General features: G+C 49.9%; 1 protein-coding gene across 1 annotated transcript in view; it reads right to left on the minus strand.

The window, feature by feature from the left end:
* CLCN6 (chloride voltage-gated channel 6) overlaps positions 1-19,024 on the minus strand; it is a 31,738-nt gene extending 12,714 nt beyond the window's left edge. Inside the window, exons 1-19 of the mRNA XM_018571276.1 lie at positions 18,903-19,024; positions 16,181-16,240; positions 15,958-16,023; positions 13,741-13,855; positions 13,608-13,634; positions 12,168-12,274; positions 10,503-10,629; positions 8,173-8,240; positions 8,039-8,097; positions 7,817-7,949; positions 6,592-6,705; positions 5,261-5,427; positions 4,903-5,026; positions 4,142-4,271; positions 3,896-4,049; positions 3,653-3,812; positions 2,407-2,513; positions 540-717; positions 312-469 (exon numbers count right to left, since the gene is read on the minus strand). Of these exons, the coding sequence (XP_018426778.1) occupies positions 312-469; positions 540-717; positions 2,407-2,513; positions 3,653-3,812; positions 3,896-4,049; positions 4,142-4,271; positions 4,903-5,026; positions 5,261-5,427; positions 6,592-6,705; positions 7,817-7,949; positions 8,039-8,097; positions 8,173-8,240; positions 10,503-10,629; positions 12,168-12,274; positions 13,608-13,634; positions 13,741-13,855; positions 15,958-16,023; positions 16,181-16,240; positions 18,903-18,977 (2,129 nt within the window). The 5' untranslated portion in view covers positions 18,978-19,024. The remainder of the gene's footprint in view (positions 1-311; positions 470-539; positions 718-2,406; positions 2,514-3,652; positions 3,813-3,895; positions 4,050-4,141; positions 4,272-4,902; positions 5,027-5,260; positions 5,428-6,591; positions 6,706-7,816; positions 7,950-8,038; positions 8,098-8,172; positions 8,241-10,502; positions 10,630-12,167; positions 12,275-13,607; positions 13,635-13,740; positions 13,856-15,957; positions 16,024-16,180; positions 16,241-18,902) is intronic.
* Positions 19,025-19,148: the final 124 nt, after the last annotated feature.

The following is a 19,148-nucleotide window of genomic DNA, read 5'->3' on the forward strand; positions in this document are numbered from 1 at the left end:
CTGCACAAGCAGAGAGAGCAGCAGTGAGCGGTCTTTATTACAGGAGGGGGCGGAGACAAGACCAGTCACCCTGCACAAGCAGAGAGCAGCAGTGACCGGTCTTTATTACAGGAGGGGGCGGAGACAAGACCAGTCACCCTGCACAAGCAGAGAGCAGCAGTGACCGGTCTTTATTACAGGAAGCTCAAAGTCTCACACGGGATTACTGCACAGATCTGGAAGGAATACACAACGCTCACAGAGATTCAAGAAGAATACACAAGGATCTGGTATGAGGACAATGTCTGCTGATCCCGGAGCTCAGTCCTTACCTTCGCTCTAACATCTGCTGCAGCATGTCCTCCTTCTCAGGGGCTTCTTCCGAGGCCAAGTGATCGTCGCACATGTTGCGCAGTTCGCTGGACGGATAGGACTTCATAGACTGACTCCTCTTCCGCTGTTCGCCGGCTCGCGTCAGGATGCTGGACTTCTGCGTGAAGCAGACAGCGGATTAATATTCATGACATCGGCGTTTTCCCAAACCTGCCCGTCAGCATCACCGGTACGATTTCATTCAGGCGACTGACAAGGATGAACTCCTTTTCATTTCCGCGGTTCTCAGTCACCACAGGGAAGGCGTGATGGGCGGTAGTGCGCAGGATGCTGACCAGGGATTGGATGCGGGTGTGAGGGTATACGTAGGTGAGGTTAGGCTCCATGATATCGCTGGCTCTTAACCTGTGACAAGCAGACAATATAATGGAAGATGATGTCCGGCTGCACTCCATACAGTGATTAGACTATTACATCCTGGGTGGGTGTGGGTGGCGGGGTGATGGAAAGGGATGGCGCCCTACCACTGCTGCAAATCAAGATGCCACTTCAGTATATTATAGTCACAATAAGATAGGCGATGATGAGGGGGTCGTACAGGGTCTCCTTTATCAGCCACAGCCTGTCAAGATCCTTCCATATACCAATTTAGGGGGTACAATCCCCTTCCACTTCCCCCTCAAACATGTTGTATGAAATGGCATCTCTTTTTAACCAGTTGTGGACACTGAATGTCCTGCACATGTCCAAACTTCCTGGAAGTACACAGGATGCGTGTAGTACACCTTGTCCGTCCTGTCCCCCCCACTTGCTGCAAAATGACAGCCGGAAGTTGCCGTGTAAATACATCTATTAAAGCTGCTGTATATACACAGCAACCCCTGTCTGTCATAATGACCGGTCATTGGAGGGTGGTCTGGGGGACAGCAGAAGGACAGGGTGTACTACACGTGTCCTCCATACTTCCATGAAGTTTTTTTGGACATGTGCAGGGCATTCAGCGTCTACAACTGGTCGAAATACGGGCCCGTCTGACACATTGGGGATCATTTATTAAAACTGGAGCAGACAAAATCTGGAGCAGCTGTGCACGGCCACCAATCAGCTTCTCTCTTCAGTTTATTCGGTAAAGATTTGAAAAGGAAAGAGAGAAGCTGATTGGTTGCCGTGCACAGCTGCTCCAGATTTTGTCTGCTCCCGTTGTGATAAATTCCCTTCATTGTTCCACGGACGCGTACCTACAGATCATGACCCCGGTTCAGGACTCTTCACCGCCACCTCCTCCTTGAGAGCCCCAGTTCTTGGAGCTGTAGTGGCTGGGTGTCCTGTGTGCAGCGGCCTGTTCTTTGCAATGCCTCCCAGTGGGGGTCACGGGGTGGGCAGGTGATCCCCCCTTCTCGTACCTACCCAACCTTCTTTTCTTTATTCCTTCCACACTTGCTGAAATTCTTCTCAAACTTCTCTTCTTTTACATCCATTGTGGATGTATTAATTCCCTGAATAATGATTGTTGCCCAATGAAAAGATGTTCCTGTGTTGGGGGTCTCCGTACACACAGAACAACATAACTTCCGGTTTGCCATAACTCCTTAGAATGTATCGGAGAGGGCTCAATTAGCCGGATGAACAAAGGTTCCAGCTTTTATTCTAGAAACGGCACCCCCAACACGGCCGCAATCTAGTATGCGCTGCAAATTTATATGCCTTATATAGGGTATGTTACGCTACTTGACCAGTGGCTTGCTCGATGCTAACTGATGGGCTCAGGAACTGGTGATATGCCACTGTGCCTTTAACTGTGTTGCCTCGTTTTGAAGTTAGGTACACCATTATGTTTTGTACATTCTTGTATGTTATATTGAACAAGTTGGTTGCCTGCGTGCAGACCTTTACGATTTGTTACTATACCAACCTTTTGTTTTATTTTTTCTTGCTCAATAAATCGAGATTTGAAAAAAGAAAAAAAAAAAAACATTCCCTTCATTGTTTATAAAAAAAAGTTATTGTGGAATCAATAGGTCCATAACAGAGATGTAGAAATTGCTCTGTCCATAGTCTGTGTATAGGTGTGAGTGTGGTTAGAAATCTCCTTACTTGTCCAATTCCTCTTCAGTCTCCCACTCCAGCAGAGGAACGCCCCTCAGTCCAATATGAATGTCATAAATCCCTTTATTGAAGAAATCTCCGGTCCATTTTGCAACCTAAAAGACACCAAAATCAGCCGTCGACAACTACTCGCTTATCCACTCGCCCCTACATTGTGCTGGGAGGTTAGTGGAGATCCAATGGCTTTCCACACCCATACAGCAGAGCTCATAAGACTTCTGGGTGATGGGTCAGTCATACAAAGTTTATTATCAAAGAATTTGACAATAAAAAAAACTTGTTCTGCCGAGGTCGTATATTTAGCAAATAGTCCTGCCAAGGAGACCGAGAAAGGACTCATCCTGGTACATAAAATGGGTCCCTGCATGGCATGTTAGTGTCTTGGATGGACTTACCGTAGCGTACGTTATGTGCCTGCAGGTACAGGACACATGAGCGCTTCACTGCAGGTCAGATCATTTCCAGCACCAGACAAGGTGAATGACTGCGGGATTACAAATGTAGCAAGACCTCATCCACATGGAGTATAGGATTATGCCCTATTCACACAGAGGAAGAATTATACCTATCCACAAGGAGGATATGACTATACTGGTGGCAAGTTCCTATCTGCATGGATGATAAAATTAAACAGGTGTAAGACCCTGTGCCATACAGGAGATCGTACCTCCTCCAGGCAGGAGATAGGATCCTACCCCCTCCACGCAGGAGATAGGATCCTACCCCCTCCACGCAGGAGATAGGATCCTACCCCCTCCACGCAGGAGATAGGATCCTACCCCATCCACGCAGGAGATAGGATACTACCCCCTCCAGGCAGGAGATAGGATACTACCCCCTCCAGGCAGGAGATAGGATACTACCCCCTCCAGGCAGGAGATAGGATCCTACCCCCTCCAGGCAGGAGATAGGATCCTACCCCCTCCACACAGAGGATAAGACTGTAGAGGTGGTAGGACCATATCCAAATGGAGGAAAGGAATATACAGGTCGTAAAGCCTTATCCACATGGAGCATAGCATTATACACTATCCACTCAGAGGATATGACTGTACAGGTGGTTGGACCATATCTAAAAATGGAGGAGAGGATAACACAGGAGGTAAAACCCCAATCACATGGAGGATGGGAGTATACCCAATGCACACAGAGGATATAAATATGCAGGTGGTAGCACCATATCCAAATGCAACATAGGATTATACAGGTGGCAAGAGACACAAGAGTAACTCACCATGAGCGTGATCATTATGGGCAGGCCGTATGAGATCTCATTGGTCGATTCGATGAGGATGACCGTAAGGCTGATGGTCATCCGGACCACGCCCCCGAGGAAAGCTGCGGCACCGATCAAGGCGAAGGTTCCAGAATAGATGTGGGTCAATCCCAAGTAACTGAACACAACAGAGACGCAAAAGAGGTCAGGCCTAAATGCCAATAAAACAGCCGGGAGACCACCCACTCGTGTATAGTCTACCTTTTCAGGAGGTTAGCTACCAAACGACCAAAGGCAGCTCCGCAGAGCAAGGAGGGTACAAACAGACCACTAGGCACAGAAATACCATACGTCCAGCAGGACAGGAGGAAGTATATAGAGCAGAAGAAAGACAGAGTGATGGGGCTGAAAGTGCCTGGAACACAAGAGACGGGGAGAACCTTTCACACAAACCATTGCTGGCAGCCTGACGGCCATAAAAATGTTACTCGACAAGAGCATACTGACCTTCTTGATGAAAGAGCTGCAAGATGGCCGACTCCTGAGGGTTGAAAAAGAGCGTGGCCATGTCGTTGTAGGTGTTGTTGGGACAGAAGAAGGTCTTGATGCTGGAATTGACTTCATCCGATGAGGAGACCTGATGGAAAGATGATAAACCGGACGACTGTTGGGGACAACAGATAGGAAGAGTCTCTCTGGGGTCACAGAGAGATATATATATTTCTATGGACATGTACAGGAGGAAGGACCAGTCATGTGACCTGTCAGTCAGGGCTGTAGCTACCATGGGGCGAGTGAGGCACTCGCCTCAGGCGCAGCCGAGAGGGGGCGCAGCCAGGGCCGGCCTGGCTGTGCCCCCTCGCACCTGTTGCCATGGACAAACACATTTTTATGCTATTTTGGATTGGTCTCCAGTGCATTATGCACATGCGCTCGGCCATTCTGGAGGCGGGGCGCATGACGTCGTATACCGCACACGTCTGTTGGGGGGCACAATTTTATGTTCTTACCTCGGGTGCAAAAGGAGCTAGCTACGGCTGTGGTCAAAGCCATGTGATCAGCCTCTCCTCCAATCACAGCGTGCACTCTGCAGCATTATGCAGGGAGAACGCTTTAGGACACTACAAGCCTGCATTTTATGTGGAGCGCAGTGTGGACTGCTGGTCAGATAGTGTTATAAACAGGCCATTTTATGGGTCTAGCGACACTTTGCTACATAGAGATGTGTTAGCAAATAACATACATGAACAGCGGGAAGATTGCGGTACCTGCATAGGGATGGAGCTGTTCCAGTTTGTCGGGGGAGAAAGTTTCCGGCATTCCCCCAGAACCATCGATGACACGAAGATGATCACTGTGGTGACCAGAGAGATCAGAAGACTCTCACAGACCCTGGAAGACAGGAAAGTGCATTAGCGGGCCCCTCCTTCACCCAATCAGGTGCTGATATCAGTCTGAAAACAATTATCTGCACGCAGAGCCTGCACAGCATTTTGGGTGGGGATGGCCTGTGAGGAAATTGTTCCAAATACATCTCATTTTGTACAGCGCTACGGAAGACGATAGCGATATACAAATCAGTGATAGTGGCCGCACAGGCTGCAGTTGAAGGAATATTGGATGTACCTAACAAGCTTGGGCTTCGGGTGGACATTCCTCATGCGGTATTTAGCCAGTCTTTTATTCAGGCAGTTGAACGTGGCTCCCAGCAACCCACCGACCATCCCCATGATGATAAAAAAGGCCAAGTCCACTACAGTCCACAGGTGACACTTCTTGTCCGAATCGGAGCACTGGAAGAGAAATCAGTGTGACAATAGTAATGATAAGGGACAATACAGCAAATCTCTCATGAGTGTACATGAGGACACATACAAACACATGACATATCTGGAAGGTCCTCTATGTATGCATGCATGTGAGATAGGGACCTTAGATCGTAAGCTCCTTGAAGGCAGAGACTGATGTGAATGTGCAACTATGTAAAGCGCTGCGCGAACTGATGGTGCTATATAAATATCTGTAATAAGATTCTGGGAAGGATTTCCGGAACAGAGTTTAGTAGGGATGCACCGATACTAGTATAGGTGCCTATACCGGGTATTTGGGCGAGTACTCCTACTCGCCCAAATGCTCCGATACCGGAACTTTTGGTCAGAGGGAGGTCTCCCTCTGACTGCAAGTGCCGAGGGAGCAGGGAGCCAGCTTCCTTTCCGATCAGGAAGCCGTGCGATGGGATATGACCTGCCTCCCTAGTTGGCTAGGAAGTTGGCTTCACTTGTTGCTAGGCAGCCTGGCTTCCTAACCAATCAGGAAGCTGGGCGGCACGTAATAACCCGCCTCCCAGCTTCCTGATTGGTCAGGAAGCCACGCTACCTAGCAACAGGTGACGCCGGATTCCTAGCCAAATCAGGAAGCCAGAGACAGGTCATGACATGCTGCCCGGGTTCCTGATTGGCTAGGAAGCCAGCTTCACTTGCTGCTAGGCTGCCTGGCTTCCTCACCAACCAGGAAGCCTGACGGCACCTCATGACTCGCCGACCCGGCTTTCTGATTGGTCAGGAAGCCGGGCAGCCTCAGGAAAGTGAAGCCGGTGTTCTTTCGCTAGAAGACCGGCTTAACAGGCAATCAGGAAGCTGGGAGACAGGTCATGATCCGCCGCCCAACTTCCTGATATTTTGGGCACCGGTATTCGTTATTGGCGAGTACCGGAAAAAAATATATATAGCGGTACTGTTACTCGATCCCGAAAAAACGGTATCGGTCCGTCCCTAGAGTTTAGCAATGCCATGGGTCTGTAATCAGATCGGCTTGTTGGGTATGTCCCAGGGTTCGGGAAGACAGAGATGGGAGTAAAGCATGCTAGGATGGATTATACCTTTAACTGAAAACTTCCCCCCTCTAAAGAAAAAAAGCACAAGACAGTGAAAACTAAAATGTAATTATTAGACACGTACCTTAAACTCCCCAAAATTTAGGAGCCCGGGGACTTGGAAGGCCCCCCAGCTTGAAAACAGAATCCCAGAGCGGAAGAAGTTCAGTGTGAATGTCGCCGACATGGAGCAGAAGAGCTGACAGAAGAGAAGAGAGACCAGTCAGCTGCACCTCTTTCCTAAACTCTGACAGAGATCACTGACCCATGGAGAGGTCGGGGGCAGGGGGCTGGATTAGGATCCTCCACCATTACAACCAAGGTTCTTAAATGGAGCCAAGAGGTTTAGGTTTGGCAGCTTTCCACAAACTGAGTAGTCTACGTACGGTTGAATCTTGAGGAGCGCCGAGCAAACATTCCTAAGAGTCGAAAAATTCTTTATTGGTTCAGAGAGCAGCAAGAGCACTTGGAAGGATTATCGGTAAGCTCGGGCTATGGCACCAGCTTCTGGCTGAGATTTATACACCCCGGGCGTTTACTAAGAGTTCATTAAATACGTGATGAATGGGGATGGTGTGGCCCTCGAAAATGCATTGGCTGTCTTAAGCTCTTCCCGTTGTCACTTACAGATCCAATAAATGATTACTGGACTCAGAAAGCTTGTTCGGCGCCCCTTTTGGATCAGCAATTCAGAGATCACCGACTGTCCGCACATGAGCAATCTCCAAGAGCCGCACATTAGATCTGATTGTGATTAAAGGAGAACTACGGGGTCAGGGCTTTTCCCCATAGTTCTCCTTAGGGTAACGGGAGGACACAAACTAGCGTCCTCCCGTTACCCTAAGCTCAGTATACCGCAAGCTACAGCTCGCGGTATACTGAGACGCCGCAGCCGATCCCGACGTAGATGACGGGATCCGCCCAGCTGCGTGAGTGACAGCTGGCTCTGCCTATCTAGAGGCAGAGCCAGCTGTACCCGCCCCCTCCCCCGTCCGTTCCGCCAGTCAGCGCTGGCAGATCGGAGCGGGGAGCGGGGAATCCAGCCCCTTCCCCTGTCACAGCAGAGAGCCGTGACAGGATCGAGAAGTGAGCGAACATCGGCATGTGTTCGCTCACCTCCCGATCTACTGAGCCGACCTGTGACAGTCTCATTGTCACAGGTCGGCTAGAACTATGAGGTGAGTGAAAAGCACCCCCCTCCCCCCCTCATAGTTCTCCTTTAATAACTGGAAAAGCAAAATTTCCTTCACAACAATTGTACAGAGCCAACACAGTGCTGTCCCAACAGATGACCCACACCAACAACTCACCACTTTCCAGGTCAGCCCCTGATTCCAGAATGATGATCCTTCCTCCAAACTGAACAGTGTACCCCCAATGGGAGCCCCAAAGGCAGCAGCCACCCCTGCCGCGGCTCCCGCTGAAACAAAGTCCCTCTTGTCCCTAAAGATGGAGGAGGACATGAATTGAGAGGATCAGTTGTAATCTTATACATACATACTGTATATGCACCAATTCTCTGCTGTGCGTACCTGTCACTGCGGAAATATGGAAAGTTGAAGCGAATCTTCTGGAATGAAATGCTCTGGAACTGAAGGAGAGAGGTCAGCATGAAGGATGCAGATTGGTAGAAGGAAAGGAGGAAGGAAATGCCACTTAGACCTACCTGAGGAAGCCCCGCGCCGACAACAGCCCCGCTGTGAATCATTGGTCCCTCCTTCCCAACAAAGAGGCCTGTGAATGGGAGAATTGGGAAGTCACATGACTAATCCAGGAATAGGTCATGTACAAGAACATAAATGCGTCTTATTTCTAACGGTGGGGCTGTTTAGATCTCTAAATATGAAATTATACATTTGGTTTCTGAGGTTGGGATGCAGCCAATGGGCAAATCTAAACTCTGGACTGATTTCTAACTACTCCTGGGGATGTAAAAAAAATAAAAAGGAGCTCTAGCTGCAATACCCGCCGTCAACCCAGAGCTGCCACATGCAGTACCTGTTCTCTGCCACAAGATGTCTTAGTCTTCCAGGTTGGACCCGGAAGACTGAGAACATACTGCGAGTGCTTGACTGATTTGGCGCAGTAATGCATGGGGGGGTCTCATCTGCCTTGTGATGTGCAGGATCCCTTGTGCGTCTCTGTGCCTTTAAGGGAGGTTGGGCTTCCTCCTGACAAACCTGCACCCAATTTGATCTTTTGCCCCATGTGCTCCAAGATGGAGACTCTGATAGTTTAGAGTTAGGACCGCACTATAAGAGGTGCCTTGGCGCGGCTGTGCGTCTTTCACATTTTCTGCAGAAGACGCGTATCCAAACCTCTGTTTTTAACCTTAGCGGTGAGACAAGTTTTTTTCGTATGCCGGCTGGTGAGTGTGCCGGGAAAACTTTTTGCTGTTCATACTGTGAGTGCAGCGCGTCACGGGCCCATTCTCACCACAGTGCCCGGCACTTACAATGTATTGATATAGACAGCGCTGTAGATATCATCAAATCAGTGCTACTTCCTGTATCATCAAGGGCTGCTAACCACTGGGTGAAGAGAGGAAGAACTGGTCATGTGACCAGACTAAAGACATTTTGAAAGGAGGAGTTTAAAAAAAAAATAATGCAGAAACTACTGCTGGAGGAAGGCCGGGGTGAATCAAGAAGAGGAAACAAAGCCCAGTATTGGGCTTTACAGTGTATTATAAGAAATCAGCTTTTTTCTATTCCACTCAAAGCTTCAATATACTATTTGCATTTAACAAAAGACTTACACCGATCAGCCATAACATTGTGACCACTGAGAGGGGAGGTGAATAACATTAATTATCTGGTTACAAGGAGCACATAGGCAGCAAGTGAACATTTTGTCCCTGAAGTTGATGTGTTGGAAGCAGAAACAATGGACAAGTGTGAGGATTTAAAGGACTTTGCCAAGAACCAAATTGTGACTGTAGAGGACTGGGTCAGAGCAACTCCAAAACTGCAGCTCTTGTGGGATGTTCCCGGTCTGCAGTGGTCAGGACCCACCAAAAGTGATCCAAGGAAGGAAAGCCGGTGAACCGATGACAGGGTCATTGGCAGCCAAGGGTCATTGATGTACGCAGGAAGGGGAGTCTGGCCCGTGTAGTCCGATCTAATAGAAGAGATAATGGAGCTCATAAATAAGCTGATAAAGTGAATGTTGGTTCTGATAGAAAGGTGTCTGGACACACAGAGCATCGCAGGTTGTTGTGTATGGGGCTGTGTAGCCACAGACCGGTCAGGGTGCCCATGCTGACCTGAGTCCACCACCAAAAGCACCTACAATGGGCACGTGAGCATCAGAACTGGACCACGGAGCAATGGAAGAAGGTGGCCGGGTCTGATGAATCATGTTTTCGGTTAGATTATGTGGAAGGCCGGGTGTGTGTGCGTCTCTTACCCGGGGAAGACATGGCACCAGGATGCACTTTGGGAAGACAAGCCGGCAGAGGCAGTCTAATGCTTTGATCTTCTGGGAAACCTCGGGTCCTGCCATTCATGTGGAGGATACTTTGACACGTACCACCGACCTAATCATTGTTCCAGACCAAGTACACCCCTTCATGGACACGGTATTCCCTGACGGCAGTGGCCGCTTTCAACTGGATAATGCGCCCTCCCACACTGCAAAAATGGTTGAAGAATGGTTTGAGGAACACAACAACGAGTTTGAGGTGATGACTTGGCCTCCAAATTCTCCAGATCTCCATCCAATGAAGCATCTGTGGGATGTGCTGGAAAAACAAGTCCGATCCATGGAGGCCGATCACCTCACAACTTACAGGACATATAGGATCTGCTACTGACGGCTCGGTGCCAGATACCACAGCACACCTTCAGAGGTCTAGTGGAGTCCATGCCTGGACGGGTCAGGAAACGGGGTACCTACTCAATATTAGGGGGGGTGGTCATAATGTTATGGCTGAACTCGATGCTAGTTTTCTTGTGCAGTATTGCAGTACAGGAGACAAGGGGGCGCTGTCCTTACCTCCAGAAACACCAAACAAAACCCCCAAGACTTTGCAGACGAGCGTTCTGAGACGGACCACTCCTGGAACCTTTACACCATTCAGGTAACATTTAATCTCAGGAATCCCGGATCCCGCTGCTATAGGCTATGTAAAAAAAAAAGGTTATGAAACGAAAAGATAAAAAAAACTCTAAAGTACAAAGCAGAACCATATATAAAATATTCCAAGCAGCTATTTCTGACATGCCCAGGCTGCTGCCTGAAATCCCTCGAGGCGGAATGAAATGTTCTAAAGCTAGAATAGCCACTTCTAGAGTTATGTTCCGGGTCTGTGATCAGCAGAAACAAATGATAGAATGGTTATCTAGATCAGTGGTTCTCAACTTGTGTAACCCCAGGACCCACATTTGTCCTTGGTCATTAAAAGGAGAACTATGGGGTCAGGGCTTTTCCCCATAGTTCTCCTTAGGGTAACGGGAGGACACAAACTAGCGTCCTCCCGTCACCCTAGGCTCAGTATACCGCGAGCTACAGCTCCCTGCATACTGAGACGCCGCAGCGGATCCCGACATCGATGTCGAGATCCGCCCAGCTGCGTGAGTGACAGCTGGCTCTGCCTATCTAGAGGCAGAGCCAGCTGTACCCGCCCCCTCCCCCGTCCGATCCGCCAGTCAGCACTGGCGGATCGGAGCGGGGAGGGGGGAATCCAGCCCCTCCCCCGTCACGGCAGAGAGCCGTGACAGGATCGAGAGGTGAGCGAACCCGGTATGTGTTCGCTCACTTCCCGATCTACTGAGCCGACCTGTGACAGTCTCATTGTCACAGGTCGGCTAGAACTATGAGGTGAGTGAAAAGCACCCACCTCATAGTTCTCCTTTAAGTCGCCACCCAAGTCACACTGCAATAGAATGCACAGCATTGCGGTACCGTGTGTTTCCGGTGCGAGCGATTGAACTGTGGGTGGGAGGTGCCTTTGGGAAGCCATTCAAAAGATCCACCCAGTCTCCATACCTTACGAGAGCTGGAGTTGATCCTCAGCCCGGGGTCTAGTGTGGGCTGCTGTGCTGTGACGGAGCTCTATCTATATGCGCAATGTTTGAACAGCTCCCTTGCGTGCCCTGGAGACGTCCCTGGGAGCCAGAATGTGACATCACTCCAGGCACCTCTACAGGACATGCAAGAGAGTTGTACATATGGATGGAGCTCCCTCACGACCATAGCCCCAGCCCACCTCAAGCAGACACTCGGCACAGGGCAGCATATTTTGAATGGCTGCTTGGTGAAAGAATTGACAAGAGGAGCTGAGGAGCCTCTCACCTAGCACAGTGGAAGGCACATGGCCACCCACTGAACACAGGGGTCGCGACCCACAAGTTGAGAACCAAGGATCTAGACCAGGGGTCTCAAACCTACGGCCCTCCAGCTGTGGGTGAAACTACAAGTCCCATGATGCATCTCTCTTCGGGAGTCATGTCTGTGAGAATCTTGCAATGCCTCATGGGATTTGTAGTTCCACCACAGCTGGAGGGCCGGAGGTTTGAGACCCCTGATCTAGACCATATGGAGAAATCCTGATTTCCACATGGACTCCCTTCCTATCTTTCAGGAGGTGATTGGATAAATCCAGGGGAAAACTTCACACTGTAATACACCAGCAATGCCCCATTTCATGCCAACCATTACCTGGAGGAGGACGAAGAGTGTGGCTATGAAGATGAAGGTCAAGTTGAACCCCAGGAGTTCCAGCAGGGACAGGGCCAGACACCCCCGATCTGTACATTCCTCAACAGCTGTGTTATCGGGTCAAGGAAAGACAAGACACAATGGAGCCCAGATGGCACACACACAACTCACCCCCTGCAGGGGCTCATCGTTGGACTGGCCCGGAGAGGTATCACTACTCACACAGGATGGTCACATATTTTATTTTCTTCAGCCAGTCAAAAAGCTGATGGTTCTTACTGTGAAACCTGCTCCCGAAAATCAGGGCTTGTCTGGTGTGCCATAGGCAGTCAGGACACTCTGTAAACAAGTTAATCTGCGCTTCTGGAGGGGGGTGATAATAAAGGAATAAATGAATTAAAATTAAATATGTGAATAAATTGTGAAAGAATAATTAAAACCCGAAGCTGCTCTGAAGAGGGATGAATCCTAATATGATCGAAAAAAAGCAAAGCGCTAGGGGAAAAAATGTGCAAAGGAGCGAAGGGTAGGTGTTCGGGCAAAAAACGATTTGTAAACTTGTTAGGTGTATAGCTGTGTAAAAACCAAACTAGAACACTATAAATAAATAGAGAGGCTCCAACCGTATAAATTATACAATTAAAATCAATAAAGATCAAGTCCAATAGATTATATAGTTAATAAGTGCTAATAAACATCAAAAAATCAAAAAACGTGTCCAAATAGGTAAAATAATCCGGTGAACGGTGAACTCCGTGTGAAAGAATGCAAATATACAAAGATAGCAAAGTGCTTGAAGATGATCCGAACAGCCCCCTCAAGTCAGGACACTCTGCCCGGGAGCTACTTTGGTGCCTTTAGCATGCCCGCAGTTCCCGGCCCTCTCCTGGAGCATGCCCGCATCCCCAACCTGACTGTATCTGGCCCCACCACTTTCATTCGCTGGATTTCAGTTCTTTCAATGGTGGAGGCTCAGTGTCACGTGTGGGCGTTACCTAGGGCGGTGTGTATGCAAATTAAGCATGTGGTGGACCGCCCACTTTTCAAGAATTACATCTAATTAAGGCATTTGAATATTTGCATAACTCCTCCCAAGGGCCAGCCCACTGCTTGCACTAGGACTTAGGGTTTTAGTAGTGAAACAGGGTGCTGTGATGTTTTTAGGAAGCTATGTACAGTCTTTTATGTGTACATCTCACCCATGGTACCCAGCAAATGAAGCGGGGGAAATGGGCGGAGCCAGCAGACGGGGAGATCACTACGCTCACGGTCCCAGGCTCGCATATTCGCTCTCTCTATTCCCCCCCCCATTAGAATCTCTAGAATGATAAATGCAGCAGGAAGGTCAGGAAGAGTCCTCGGGGTGGATATGAACAGAGTCATAACTATGGCTGAGGATCTCATCACTGGAAGCCCATTCAAAACCAGAGACCGACCCACTTGACTCCACCCCAACGACCCACCTGACTCCACCCCCCAACTACAAAGCTGCCAGGCCATGCTTCAATCTTCATAACAGAACGACTTTCCCATTTAAAGTGGAAATTTGTTTTTAGATTAACCGTTATAATACATTTTACTGAAGTCCATGAAGAGCAACAAGCTAAAAAAACAGTCTGTACCAGTCCGGTGCACACGCCGATGGCGAAGACCATGATCCACCGAACGGCCTCGTACCTCTTGGCTTTCTGCGAAGAAAAGAAAAAAACAGGGTGACCGATCCAAGCGTAGCTCTGCACCATAACACCGGGAACGGTAACCCGACACAAACTTAAAGGGGAGCTCCACATTGAACCGATGCATTTAGTACTACACAAGATATTTTGAGCATTGGATAGACTCGTCCATGTGACAACATCTTCCATCCTCCCAGTTTGGTATCGGCGGACCACACAGAGCCTAGTGAGGCCTAATGCTGTTTCTGGAAATAATCATCACATGTCGGGCATTTAAAGCGGAGCCCTGGGCAGAAAATCTTTTCTTTTTTATAGGAGAACTATGAGGCGAGTGATTTTCCCTCACCTCATAGTTCTAGCCGACCTGTGACAATGAGACTGTCACAGGTCGGCTCAGTAGATCGGGAGGTGAGCGAACACATGCCGGCGCTCGCTCACTTCTCGATCCTGTGCCGGCAGAGAGCTGTGCCAGGGGAGTGACTGGATTCTCCCCGCTCCGATCCTCCAGCGCTGACTGGCGGAACGGACGGGGGAGGGGGCGGGTATAGCTGGCTCTGCCTCTAGATAGGCAGAGCCAGCTGTCACTCACCCAGCCGGGCGGATCCAGACGTAATTGTCGGGATCAGTCCTGGCTGCGGCGTCTCAGTATACCGCGAACTGCAGCTCACTATATACTGAGCTTTGGGTGATGGGAGGACGCTAGTTTGTGTCCTCCCGTTACCCTAAGGAGAACTATGGGGAAAAGCCCTGACCCCATAGTTCTCCTTTAAGATATTGAACAAAAGCTGCTCAGGGTATAAAATATATTGTGTGCCCCAAATGCCTTTACAAAGCTAGTTAATGTCTTGTAAATATAGCAGTGACATCATCACTGTGCTGTACAGACCATGCAGAAGGGTGAGCTGTGAGAAGATCCCAGAAGGATCCACCCAGGAGGGGGCGGAGACAAGACCAGTCACCCTGCACAAGGTGAGAAAGCAGCAGTGAGCAGTCTTTATTACAGGAGGGGGCGGAGACAAGACCAGTCACCCTGCACAAGGTGAGAAAGCAGCAGTGACAGGTCTTTATTACAGGAGGGGGCGGAGACCATACCAGTCACCCTGCACAAGGTGAGAAAGCAGCAGTGGCCGGTCTTTATTACACGAAGCTCCAAGTCTCACACTGGATTACTGCACAGACCTGGAAGAAATATACAAAGATCACCGAGATTCAAGAAGAATACACATGACTCTTGTATGAGGACAATGTCTGCTGATCCCGGAGTTCAGCTCTCTGTCATTGTGCTCGTTCAGGTCACTGCCAATCCCACTCCTGACCCACTTTTATTCAGTGACTGAGCAGCCAATCACTAGGGCAAAACACAGTCCTAAAAAACAGGGGTGACGTCATCAACCACGTCTAAGCCACAACTCCTGGCCGCGATGCAGCAACAGAGTGGAGAGGGAAGGCAGCAAAGGTCAGTGGATCGGGGGTGGACTAGTAATAGAACCTGACCATTAATGTGCTTAACCCATAGAGCACTCTCCCTCAGATCCACATCTCCCTGAATGTAATGTGTTCTGTATTCTAAAATGAAGGTGGGGCTTCCTTCTAAAGCAGGGGTAGGCAACCACGGCCCACCAGCTGGGGTGAACTACCGATACCATCATGCATCTGCCTCTGGGAGTCAGGCCTGAGGCTGCAAAGTCTTCCAATGCCTCATGGGACTTGTAGTTCCACAACAGCGGGAGTGCCAAGGTTGCAATCCTGCTCTAATTGTTCAAGGGTGTGTGTGCCGAACCTACAGAAAGACTCCAATGGGCAGCGCTGGGAATCCGGCCTCTAAATTAGACTTTTTCAAAACACAGGTGACCAGAGGGTCTTACGCAGTGGGGCAGGCAACCTCGGCACCCCAGCGGCTGTAGAACTACAAGTCCCATGAGGCATTGCAAGACTGACAGCCAAAAGGTATGACATCCCAGAAGTAGAGCCATGATGGGATTTGCAGCTTCAGCACATCTTGAGTGCCAAGGTTGTCCTGCAGACAGAAGCCCGGAGCAGGTCGCCTTCTACCTTCTATGTGATCCCATGTTGCAGGCAGAAGGGACCCGAGAAGTACGCCGGTCAGGCTTTACCTTTCGGTTGGTGCATTCCAGAACCTCCAGATACGGGTCGTTGATGCAGCGGTCATAATCCAAACTCTGCAAAAATCGAAGAAAAATGTGCCAAGGTGAGAGACGGAAGGACACGAGGTGAACACGTCATCCAATGATACAAATCATCGTCCAAATGAATTCAATACAAGCTTCTGTGACTCAGCAGAGCCGATAAATGGAAGAATCAATGCGAGAGGCTCACCTCATAATCCTTCCGGGGAAGTATCTCCTCATCCTCCTCACGAGGCTCACCCAGGATAGTCTGCAAAGAACACAGAGAGCGGAGGATTACAGAGCTCAATGCAAAGGACCCGAGTGTGCAAATTCAGTCCGGTGAGCTTGTGTTACAGTGGTTCTTAGCCATGGAGATGATCATGGTGCCTTGTAGTGAGAGGGATATGAGGGGTGCCATAGCGGACAACTCAGCACAGGGATGGTGGGAGGTCCTCATAATGGGCACAGCCGGTGTATGACCCGGGAACTCAGCACAGGGATGGTGGGAGGTCCTCATAGTGGGCACAGCCGGTGTATGACCCGGGAACTCAGCACAGGGATGGTGAGGGCCCCTCATAATGGGCACAGCAGGTGTACAGACCCGGGAACTCAGCACAGGGATGGTGGGAATCCCTCATAATGTGCACAGCAGGCGTACAGACCCAGCAACTCAGCACAGAGATGGTGGGAGCCCCTCATAATGGGCACTGCAGGTGTGCAGGTTTTGAATCTTTTTAACCATGCAGGTTTTATAAAACAATCCTTGGGGGTCATGTCATGAAGGTCCTCGTTCAGGCACTTCCTGTTAGGAGGGAACAACTGTCTCCCAATTGAGCTATCCACGAAGGGCCTTCTTCACACAAGATTCTAGACCGTATAGACCTGAAGTCATGAGTTGTGGAGGGAGTTTCAGCATGAGGAGGAGAAATGAGGAGGAATGTTGGGTTCTGTGTTGAGGTGTGCGGGGGTCGTGGAGGATCTCAGAGCAGAGGTCACGCTTTTACAAATTAAAAGATGGTAGTTAAGGTGGCCGTAGCTCCCTATATGAATGCAGCTCTGAAGAAGCTCCTGGGAGCTGTAGCAGATACATCCAGCTAGGAAGAGGACCCAAGGCATATTAAGATGAGGAATTACATCTCCCCGAGGTCCTGGATGCTCTTTCGACTCTTCCAGAAAGTGAAGGAGTCCATATCTAAAAGGAAGTGAAAGCCCGACTAGCCCTGCCACCTTCCATGCCATACCTACATGACTAAGTATCCAGAAAATGATGGCACTGGTGATGTACCCATTACCTAATCACTCCGGGGGGTTCCCATTACTCATCAGAGGGTCTATGAACTCACCCTTTTCCAAGGACATTGCTGGGCATTTGATTCTTCCCTAACAACACAATTATCTAGTTGATTTTGGTGTACAAAATGGCCTTCCGAAGCAAGACGTGGAGGAAGCCATATTGAAAGCCAAGCTGACCTGATCTTCTATTGTTCTCCAAGTCTGACCCGACTGTCACATGACTAAAGTTAACCAGATTCCAATCTGAAATCCGCAGAGCTGAACATTCCTCCACTGTTGTACATTGACAAGCCGGGAATAATGAATAAGCTGCATGATACGTAGTGCTCGATTTTCAGGAGGAGGAGCCAATGAATGGAGAACAGGTTTGTTTTAAAGGAGAACTCTGCTCTCCGCCGTTCTCTACTCTTCATCTAAACTGGCCAAACATTGTAACCAAACTTAAGAACAACAATACTTCTATTAAAACAGGTGCCTCAGAGTACCGGCCTGCGGGTCATTTGTGGCCAGCGGACCACTTACTTTTGGCCTGCAAGCAGGGCTGCCGATATGGGGGTAGAGCCCGCCCTCTACTGGTGCCAGACCCCATCAGGTGGCTTTTTTTCCTAGCTGTCTCTCTTCTCTCTCCTGGCTGTCTCCCCCTGGCCGACTCCCCTCGCTCTCCCTCCATCCCCTGGCCGACTCCCCTCGCTCGCTCTCCCCTGGCCGGCTCCCCTCGCTCGCTCTCCCCTGGCCGAACACCCCTCGCTCTCATCCCTGGCCGTCTCCCCTGAGGCAGCCCCCATGGAAGAAGGAAACATGTCCAGTGGCCCCCCAGGTCATTTGGGTTTGAGACCCCTGTATTAAACCTACATCTCTATACCCCCCCCCCTGTGGTATGTACCAGTTCCCTCACACACTGACATCGGGGCGGCTGGAAAGTGAATCTGTCATTCCCGTCCTGTAGCAGGAAATTCCATCCTTAATCCTTTATTTGTGTAGAGATTTCCCGAACTTTCCTTCAGAGACGTTCTGCGCCTTGTACAGATCGCAGGATTAGGGAACGCAAAGTGCCGCCGCCACTCTGGAGTTTTACACTGATCTCAATTTACAGAAGAAGACGGGAAATAGAAGGGGAGGATCTCCGTGCAGGTCAGGGGCAAGAACCATGGGGGAGGGCAAGAACCAAGTACCATGGAGAGCGCAAGGAGCAATAACAACGGGAAGAGGGCAGGGGAAGAATGATGGGGGTTTGGTAGGTGTATAAAGAGTAGGATGGGCCGTATATCAGGGTGTGATGGGGAAATAGGGGGTACCATGAGGGACTGTATGAGGGAGTGGCACCAACTGTGGTTGAGATTGGAGGGTGACAGGTATATGAAGGGTGAGAGGGGTGTGCATTGGGGTGGAAGGTTGGAGACATTTAACTGGTGACAGGTGCAAGCAGGGTGTGATGGGTGTATACAGGGTACAATGGGGTGTGATGGGTGTATACAGGGTAAAATGGGGTGTATACTGGGTAAATTGTGGTGTGATGGGTGTATTCAGGGTACAATGGGTGTGTGCAGGGTATAATGGGGTGTAATGGATGGGTGTGTGCAGGGTATAATGGGTGGGTGTATTCAGGTTATGATGGGGATCGGCGGACACCCTCTCACCAGCTCCTCCGGGGTGCGGCTCTCCCTCTCCCCGCAGCAACAGCAGCAGCACACGTCTCCCCCGCAAGCCGCCATCTTCCCGCACCCCCCAGACTGCCGACTGTCACGTGAGTCCAGCAGCCTTGTCTTCGCGAGCCCCCAGTGTGTACCAACCGCTACGTCCCGCCCACAGCGCATCACATGACTCCCCCCTCCGTACGGATAGGAGCTGACATGTTGCTGTACGAACTGGTGAGGGTCACGTGG

This window comes from Nanorana parkeri, unplaced genomic scaffold (genome assembly GCF_000935625.1).
Source record: "Nanorana parkeri isolate BGI_ZX_2015 unplaced genomic scaffold, ASM93562v1 scaffold1724, whole genome shotgun sequence".
Lineage (NCBI taxonomy): Eukaryota > Metazoa > Chordata > Amphibia > Anura > Dicroglossidae > Nanorana > Nanorana parkeri.